The sequence below is a fragment of the Antrostomus carolinensis genome, unplaced genomic scaffold (assembly GCF_000700745.2).
Source record: "Antrostomus carolinensis isolate BGI_N321 unplaced genomic scaffold, ASM70074v2 scaffold28067, whole genome shotgun sequence".
Taxonomy (NCBI): Eukaryota; Metazoa; Chordata; class Aves; order Caprimulgiformes; family Caprimulgidae; genus Antrostomus; species Antrostomus carolinensis.
Genome location: NW_010327166.1, coordinates 15,126 through 25,139, shown reverse-complemented (window position 1 = coordinate 25,139; position 10,014 = coordinate 15,126). Strand labels below are relative to the sequence as shown.

Below are 10,014 nucleotides of genomic sequence, written 5' to 3'. Positions count from 1 at the left end.
ACTTGAAGGGCTGGAGGCAATGGATGCAGTGGGTTTGGTTGAGATGGGACTGATTTGTCAGGAGTTCTCTCTTGTTGCTTTCCTGGTCGATCCTGCTTTTCAGCTCCCTGCAAAAAAAATATCCCAAGATCCAAGAACTTGTTTTTGTTCACAGCTCACTGTGAGCTCTCACATGGCAAACCCTGTCACGCTTCAGACATTTCAGGAATGATTTTTCAGGGAATGTCCCATGTCTCTCAGCTTGTGGAAACAGCTGGAGGGCAAATCTAATAAATATCAGGAGTTCAATAAGCTGAAAAAAGAAACAGGCTCCAGATGCAGGGCAAGTTATATACACATTCCTGTATAGATCCTCTATGTTAGGATCTGCTGCTCTTCAATTTAATATTAGATTTAGTTGTGCCAAAACCTGTCCCATGTGCTTTTCAATGTATTGATCATAAATCCAAGGCATCTCAGGAGAGCAGCTCTTCTAGAAGTCTCTGGCTGCATCCCAACCCAATATGATCTCTGAGCCTGAAGTCCTGCTGGGAATTAAAAGCTTTCTAGAATTCTCAGTTAAAAAAACCAAACCAAATCAAAAAACCAAACAAAGCCTCAAAAAAACCTCAAGAAAACAAAAAAAAAATGAACCCCCCCAAAAGCAATCTGAGATTAAAAAGCTATTAAAAGGGGTTTTGATCTAGTTCTTCAGTACTAAATTCAACAGATACTCTTAACTAAGGGCAGAAGTGATGTGCAACAAGGTCCTGGCTGTTCAACAGACAGCAGATGGAGGAGATGCTTATGATGGTCCCATGAAAGCCTGGCTATCACGAGTGCTTTCCAAGAACACCTTCTCCTGGCACTCCATCTCTACAGGCTTCCTTTGCTGTCCCAGAACCGGCTGTTAGAGCAGGTCTCCACGCAAGAAGATGCCTGTGTGGGGCTGAACCCCCATCAATCAGCTAAAACACTTGCTGTGCTACCCAAAGCCTTTCTGTTTGCTCCCCATGCCACGCACTACCTCAGCTATGTTTGCCTTTGGGGCTATGGCTGAGAGGCAATGTTTGACTTGTAGGGAAGGTCCTAGCAGGTTGTTTTCTGTCTAGGCAGGGTTAGGAAGCTGTATTTTCCAGAACAGAAGTCAGCCCATGCCAAAAAAATTCAAGCAGTCAGGTCTGAAGGTTGTTTCAGGAGCACAATGTGGACCACAAAGGTTTGTAGTGATGCTTCTGATGCCACCCAGCCATCAGGGAGACAGGCTGACGCCAGGGTGACCACAGCAAGCATGACAGCATGGTGCCAGGATGTCCACGGGAGCAGAGATGTGGCTGGTGGTGGGAACAGCACGAATGTAAATCAAGTTAATCTCTGTTTAACCAAATCAGTTTGCACATTAGAGATCAGCTCTTAGGTTCTTTTCCGGAGGAGACTTATCTCCAGTTCACTGCCAACACACCAGGCTGGGTTGGCTTTTATACTGGAACGGTACCAACTTGCATTAACTGAGGATCTGGGACATGTAAAAATCAGTATAAAGACTGTGCACCTAGTTTTTATATTCAGCTATCCACTGTCCCAACGGTGTTTTGAATGACTTAGTACAAATGTCCAGCAGAAAATTTATATCTAGCTACTAAAAACAAACCCCCAAATAGAAAAAAACCTTGGGTTGGGCTCAGTGCTCAGGATCCCATCTTTCACTGGACTGCTTTTTCTGGTTCCCAAAGACCGGTTGGATCCCTCCACCTTCCCTCCCTCACCCACGAGACCTGCCGAAGGAAGGACCAGTCTCAGCTAAACCAGTTTAAAACCCGTAGGAACTGCATGCCTCTTGTCTCCTCTCGCTGGCAGGAGCACCATCCAACCCTCTCCCTGCTCCCTGCAGCAGAATAAATCAAGGGTGATGAGGTGCCAAACTGCAGCAGGGTGGGTCCAGCTGAGCCATCCCCAAACCAGGGGGTTGCTAGCAAGGGATGTTTATGGAAAGAAGCAGGAAGCAGGGAGATCCCCCCCCCCAAATGATCAGAATTTAATTTCCCAGGCAAAAAAAATTACCCTCGCATGTTTGTGCAGTTTCTGGCCAGCTGGAGCCTTTGTCCATTGTAGGTGAATAGCTTCTGCCAAAAAGAAAAGTGCTGAGAAGCAGCAGAAAGTGAAGAAGATTGCCAAGCTATGGCTGGGGGTGGGGGGGGGGAACATTTCTTCAAGGCTTGCAGGTTGAGACAAGCCCAGTGAATAGAAAAGCAAATGAATAAAAGAAGCAAACGAGGATGGTCAGAGCATAGGGAACAGGGTGAATGTCTGCAGGGTCTCCCACGACCTCACAACATGTCCCAGCTTGTTAGAGGCAGAAAACACTCACAACTCCGTGCCTGGCATGCAGAAGTGTGGCAGACTTCCCCAGACTGGTGGTCTGCTCTATTTTTTTTTAATAGAATTACATAATTAATTACAGAATTATAGTATTACAGACATATCTGCTGGATGGGCTTGGCTGTGGCTGAGCCTGTGGAGAGAAGCAACCAAACCTCAGATCAGGCAACATGCTCTACCCTAGAGACTTGAGCAGTGCCAGGCACTGGTGGGTTAACACCAGTCCTCACCATTAAATGACAAACTTACTAAAAAACAACAAAAAAAGAGCTTTGACTGCTGGGACAGAGGGAACACAGTGGAGTAGAAGCATCCTGAGATCTTCCCCCTACCTTGCACGCCCTCTTGCATCTCCTCCCATACCATGGCACTCAATTTGAGAGCCTTGTGGGCATCAGAGTAGACCCAGATAAACCAGTCTGGCGCCAAGGTCAAGTGGGTAAGGAATTCACCCACTTCTTTGCTGCAGGGCACAGCAACATGGGTCTCCACCTCCTTCCTCCTGGCAGAGCTCAGATTCATCACAAGGGAGACATTTACTCCTTCCAGGGTGATAATTTTATTTTATTTTATTTTATTTTATTTATTTTTTTTTTAAATAACCTTGTCTGATCTCTGTCCTCCACTTCAGAGCTACCAGCAGAGGAAATCAGTAGATGATGATACGGAATTATCTCTGCCAGCCACACAGGCTGAGTTTTCTTAGGCAAAAAAAAATAGTCAGGATGCTCAAAAATAAGTGACTGAGCTTCTTGTGGCTAATGGTGCCACAATGGCAAGCTTTCAGGGGATGTTTCCACAGCTCAGATGCTGATATTCCAAAAGAAGAAGGAGGATGACTCCTACCCCCCACCTTTCCCTTTGGATTTGATGGAGAAACCAGTAGAGCTCCCAGTCCCTAGAGCATCACTGCACCATCAGCACCAGTCCTGGCTCACAACACCGGTTAGAGAACGTGGACAGACCCTGAACAAGGACATTGCAGCTTCTTAAGAAACTATTAAGTTCAATGCTTGATGGAGATAATGAACGAGGTCTAAAAAACCACAACTTCTCATGCTCAAAATTTCATCTGATCTGACTGAACAAGTTTTAACCAGCACTTTTGTCAAGTGCCCTGTAGATCCGTTTGCTGCTCATGTGATTTTCTATCTTTTCCCAATCTGTCACGCCTTAAAGCATTCCCAGAACAGTGTGGCCCCCTGCTTAACACATTTAAGGCTACTACCAATAGGTTTACTCTCCTCTCAGTTATTTTTCCAGGATCCTTCAAGAGTCTGTGGATTCCCAGGACCCACTGAATCACTGAATACCACTCTCCTGTCCTAAACGCACGAGAAGCATCACTTGAAACAAAAGCAAGGGAGCCAAATCCCATCCTTAGCTCCAAGGTAAGCTCTGCCTGTGGGAACCACACAGATGTCAAGCCCCACAAAGGCATTTCCTGAGCAGGGGCCAGATATTTGTCACCATAAACCCCCGTAGTGACACTGATCTGCGTTGTGGCTGATGGCACGGTGCCAGTTTGCACCTTGGCAGCCCGAATGCGTCACCTCGCCACTGATAACGTAATCTATTAACCACCGGGTTTGATTTTTAACAGCCAGGTCTTGGCTGTTCCTCCTCAATGCCTTACTTCATTCCTACAACCCATATACAACAGGACGTAGAGGGATCTGCAGCTACATCTTGCTTGCCCCCCCAGCCTGGTGGAACAGAGAGCAGATACTCACTCCAGCCGTTCCTCTTCTTTTTTCCTCAGATCAAAGTCCCGTTGAACAACTTCCCAAACATGCTTGGCCTCTTCATCGGTTAGCTTGGAGAGGTCCAGCTTCCTCCCCATCTTGTCCTGGTGAGTTGAACCTGGTCCCGTTACTCACTCCCTCTCCCGTATTCCGGGATGATGGTGGAGGAAGAAGAGCTCAGCCCCATCTGAACAGGCAGAGGTAGAGCTTTGGGCAAGGCGAGTCAACTCCTGGCAGGACCGTGGCTGATCTGCTGGGCAAGCTGGGTGTTGAGCAGGACTGGCGTGGTGCCTATCTGCTGCTGGGGCTCCCCGTCACCAGAGCAGGCAGCCCTGCCTTCCCCCCCAGGTCCTGCCCAGAGCTGCAGGCAGCTCCAGACCTCCTCCGCCTGGCTGGGATTAAAAGGAGATGTTTGCTCTCGGCGGAGCTGGCTGCTTTATGCCGGGTGCACAAATCAAATGAAACCTTCAAACCTTTCTCCTCCCCAGGGAAGGAAGGCCACGGGGTTTGGGAGTGGGCTGAGCATCCCCAGGAGGAGCTGAGCCTGCACACCCAGCTCCATCACAGTGGGTCCTGCCCCACCACCAGCCTCTGCTCCCCTCCTGCTCCCTCCCTCCCCGCCTCTTTCTTCTCTGTCTGATCTAATTAAACCAATTTTCCCTCCCACCAACAGCTTTGTAAGAAAAAAATAATAATCAAGATCATTTGGCTTCCCCCCAAGCAGTAGGATCACACCAGGGACTGGACTCCCACATTTGCTAACAACTCTTACAACAATTCAGGAAGTTGAGCTTTGCTTGTAGCCAACAGCTTAATTAGGACACAGCACTCCCCTCGTTTAGAGCTATAGCAAGAAAAGATGGTTTGACAGGATTTTAAGAGAAATGCTAAACATATCACACATACCTGAAGGAATCTATTCTGCCATCATCTAACTGCTAAAGCCATTTGCCTGTTCAGTAAAACGCTCCCTGTGTCTCTAAGCAGGCACCCCCTAGACTTTGTATATTAAAAAAAAAAGAGTTTCTTATACTATTCAGAACAAATATTAACATTAACCACACTTTTTCCCCTGACACATACCTAAACAGAGAGAAAAACAACCAGACCAAAGAGGAAAACCATTCTACCTGGTGGGACCAGCCCACTATGCTCACCCACGGGCGTAGGGAATTATCCACCCCAGTAGCTCACTTGAAACAAAGATTAACTTAAACTCTACCAGCAAAGCCAGAAAAGGATTTTGAATCCAAACTTGGATGAAGGTTGTGTAGAAAAGTTGATGATTACGATTTAACATTACACTCATTACATTCATTAACATGAACATTACAGAGATGCAATGTCGAGCTGGATATCAGGAATGTACAATCTTTGCTGGAAGCCAGAAATTGATTTCTGTCTCCTCTTCCAGCAGAGATTGTCCTGGCAAAAGCAATTAATTTATTGGCAGGAGGCAGACATCAGTTGAGCCGCTCCTTACATAAGCATATTTGAGAGCCCCTGCACACCCCACTGCATCTGAACAGGAGCAGGTCAATAAATACTCATTAACATCACAACGAGACCCTGTTCCACAGCCTGGTAGGAGAATCATGCCAGGAGCTCCAATGCTTGTGTTTGTACCATTCAGATCTGAATACTTTCTTCTCCAAAAGGATAAGGAGGTTGCATAAAATTAAGAAGATGTGGCCTGCTAAGCAACGAAAATGTGAAAAATGCAAGTGCTTAGCAGGGCCAACCCCCCAAAAAAGTGCTGGTTTAGCCAGAAAACCACCTTGTGGGAAACATCCCAAGTGCAATTTATTCCTCAGAATAAATTTCAAGTATTACTTTGGCCTAGGAACTGCATCTCCTCAGGGAAACTCTTCTCTCCTAGCTCAGTGGGATATATACCAGTAGAAAAAAAAAACCCAAAACAAACAAAAAAATTCATTTTCTTCCTCTTTCAAAGCACTTTGTTGAATTCTGTAGTGGTTCAAACCCAGCAACCACCAGCTTCCAGCAATTCTCTGCTTTGAGAAGAACAATTAAACCCACCACAGCTCTTTTTCCCTGTCATCCAACCATGAACAAAGACTCCCAAATCTTATGAACTCGTGCAAAAGAAAATACACAAACCCAGAGCCACTCCCACAGACACTAGCACATGTCATAGGGCCAGATGATGTTCTATGAAGTTCATCAGCACCTGTGGTGACCACACATACGTGGGGTAGAAATTAGGAATAGGGACACAAAGGATAAGGAGAGCTATGTGTTTCTTGTTAACTGGAGGCTCAACCAGGCCTCAAAAGTCCAGTTGAGTTGAAGGTCTGGACACCTGGGTGGCAAAATAGGAGAAAGAAGCATTAAAAGCTTAACCTCTCCTAGGAAACGAGGTATGGATGGAGCTCAGGCTCCATTTCTGACTTTCAGTCTTGGCAGATGATAAAAGAATGGGATTTCTGGGCTTTCTTCTTTAAGAGAAACATGTCCTTCTAGAAGCAGGGCTGCTTTTAAAAATAATATTCACATGAGCTGTTATCTTTACAGTTCTTGGTAATCTTTTGTAAGACAACTGTGAACTGATATAAAGGAGAAGTGGCCTGAACCTTCTCCAGCTGTCCATTTTACAGTATTTTTTCCTCATAACTGCAAGCAAACCTATCCTCTACAAGTTCTCTTGTGGAACTCCATGAGTTCTACAAAACTGATGGATGAAAATACTACTCGGTCGCCTCTAAAGACAGCAAATGCCACTCCAGTGAAACCAACCAACACTCTCAATCATCAGTCCTCATTGTCAGCCTGGCATCTCCAGGTGCAGAGGACTCTGCTTGGCCAAACCAAGGGAAAAACACCCCAATTTCACTAAGTATAACAATGCCTAGTTTTCCAAACAGCTGCCCCAAGTGCTGCAGAGGGAAGACAACTCAATCAGGTTGCTCAAAGCCCCATCCAACCTGGCCTTGAAAACAAGGTCTTTCCATGCATGCAACCAATAAGCTGATTGGGATAAGCTGTTGAAACCATTCTTGGGGGTGGGTTGACTTAGTTCCCAACAGCACAGGGTCATTCCAAACACTCAGACAAGCTGCAGGAGTTTCTAAAAGCCAGGTAGAAGCATCCACCAGCAGCTCCAGCCCATCTCCATGCCACACGCAGAGAGGACACAAGACCCTCATTCACAGGAACACAGCAAAAGCAGAGCAGCTCCAAGCAAGGCAGCTTCAAACCTATTGCTGCCCACCCTAAGGAAGCCTTTGCTTCTGGCTTAGGTTGGATGGGGCTTTGAGCAGCCTGATTGAGTGGAAGGTGTCCCTGCTCATGGCCGGGGTGTTGGAACAAGATGATCTTTGAACAGGAACACAGCAAAAGCAGAGCAGCTCCAACAAGCAAGGCAGCTGCAAACCTCTTGCTGCCCACCCTAAGGAAGCCTTTGCTGCTGGCTTGGATTGGATGGATGGGGCTTTGAGCAGCCTGATTGAGTGGAAGGTGTCCCTGCTCATGGCCGGGGTGTTGGAACAAGATGATCTTTGAGGTCTTTTCCAACCCAAACCATCCTATGATTGTAGGATTCTATGATTCCCACCTCCAAAGCTGTGGGGTGCACCAGGCTGTGCTGTGGTTACCCCAGCACAGCAACCTACCATGAAGCACCACTTTGGTGAGGTGGAAGCAGAATGCCCTGTCCTTCTCCTGCATCCCCAAGTGCCAGTTGACCACCTGTTTTGGTGTTTGCCACCACTGGTTTTACCCGCAGGATGGTGGAAACCTTGTGAAATATAATGTCACAGGCCCCTCTGCTTGTCCCACCACCTTCTTTGCAATCATCTCCATGTCATGAGATCTCTTAGGGTTGGGATGACATTCCTCCTCCCTTTGGCATCTTGACAGTGTTATAAAGACCTCTTAATGTCCTCGTCACGCCCGAACAGAACAAACAGGACAGGGAAGGGATGTACAATGCCACTGCTATTTCCGTACGTGACCCATGAGGGATCTTTATGGGTTTCATCTATTAATACAACTATTTAATTATGTTCTAGCATGACCACATCTTGTTTGGAATGACCCCAATGGCCTCACTTAAAGAAAACGAGCATTCAACATTAATTGTCATGGACAACAACGCTCTGATACACCTTGCAATTAGAAAACTACAGTCACCAGGACTAGAAAACAAAGTTTGTGGAGTATCCTTTCCAGGGTGGAAGCTATAAGGATATTTTTCCGAAGTTGGTGAAGGTTATGGAGCTTTAATCTGGATGATGGCACAGTAGGATGTGCCATCACCTTGTCCTCACCATGTTCATGTGCCATGTCCTCTCCTTTCTCTTATCTACCCCAATCTATCTCTTATCTACCCCAATTTTTCTAATATGGATATAATGAAATATATATAATTCACTAAGTAGTATCTTAATATGAAGAGAAACCCAGACACTCGCTTAACAAAAAGCTCCCTGGGATAGTTTCCACCAGAAATTAAGTTGTTTTTTCACAGAATCAGGATTTTCCCTAGCAAACTAGATGAGCTTGGTCCTGTGGGAAGGTGTCATTTGCAGTGATTAAAAAAAATATATATATAATTCAAGCAATTTGCCTTTGGGCAAGTGGTAAAATACCTGGCAAAAGCCATCACCCTCTACAGCTCATGGGAATTACCAAGGTAAACAGTGGATGAACAAACATGAGCAGATCCTTTCCAAAGCAATGCGAATTCAAGGTCACTCCTGACACAAGTGTCTTAATGGGTTGTATCCTACTGCAACTCATCAGCAACAAATGAAAACAAGGACTGGTTTGGACTTCTTGGACTGTGGAGACCACACAAATTCTACCTGCAGTCTGGGAGGTGTGATTTGAGATACACTTTCAAGGTCAGAGCCTGGGTCCAGGTCAAGTTTATCACCAATTTTAACATGGATTTAGGAGTTATGCCAGAGACCAACAGTTTGGTACATCTTAAACACAAAATGTTGATGGACTTGGCCAAGAGTACTTCAATACTTCAACAGATCACCAGATCTAGGATGGAGAAGACTGCTCATTGGACAAGCCAGTCCATTCCCACTCCCCTACAGCTGGCCATGAGAGTGCTGATCCCCTGTCCTTCCCAGCACTTCACAAGGAGATCAGACCAGATCACAGCTGGTTGGGTTTCTACCCCTTCCCTCTGTAGACTATGTCCCAGCCTATCTCAACAGGCTGGGATTTAACCCACATAGTCAAATACCCTCCATTACAATAGCCTAGAACAGCCTGAAGACTCCTCAGTCATCACTGGCAGAGGTGGAGGTCTTTGCAAAGAGCTTAAACATGATGTAGGTCATAGCAAGCTTGTCTTGAAGCAGGGGACGGACCAGCAGCGCTGTTCTAGGATAGTCCCATCCAGTTTGCAGTGAAACCCAGAGGTTTTCATATCATTTTGACAACAATGAAGTAGAATTTTTGCTGCAGACATCAAGCTCAAGCCATCCCAGCAAATGTCCAAGAAGGTCATGCTGACAATTTCAACTTTTTTTCCCTCCTTTAAATCTTAAAGGTAATTATACTGGGCCAGGGTGTGGTGGTTTTAACCCAGCCAGCAGCCAAACACCACACAGCCGCTCACTCATCCTCCCCATCTGGTAAATGGGGGAGAGAATCAGAAGGATAAAAGTGAGAAAACTCATGGGTTGAGAGAAAAACAATTTAATAAGTGAAATAGAATAAAAATTCAAATAATAATGACAATAATAATGATAATAACAATAACATCTGAATATGCAGATGAGTGATGCACATTGCAATTGCTCACCACCGATGCCCATCCCATTCCCCAGCTAGCAATCCTAGAGTAGACACAATCCCAAAAAACTGAAGTCACAATCCCAGAAGAGAAAGAGAGCCTGCAATTTTTCTGGCCAACCCTCATTAATATACT

General features: G+C 45.8%; 1 protein-coding gene across 1 annotated transcript in view; it reads right to left on the bottom strand.

Moving 5' to 3' along the window:
• LOC104527970 (melanophilin-like) overlaps positions 1-4,201 on the bottom strand; it is a gene marked incomplete at its 3' end in the record, with an annotated part of 4,837 nt that extends 636 nt beyond the window's left edge. The window contains 2 exon segments of the mRNA XM_010171834.1: positions 2-107; positions 4,092-4,201. Coding sequence (XP_010170136.1) covers positions 2-107; positions 4,092-4,201 — 216 coding nt within the window.
• Between the last annotated feature and the right edge of the window lie 5,813 nt (positions 4,202-10,014).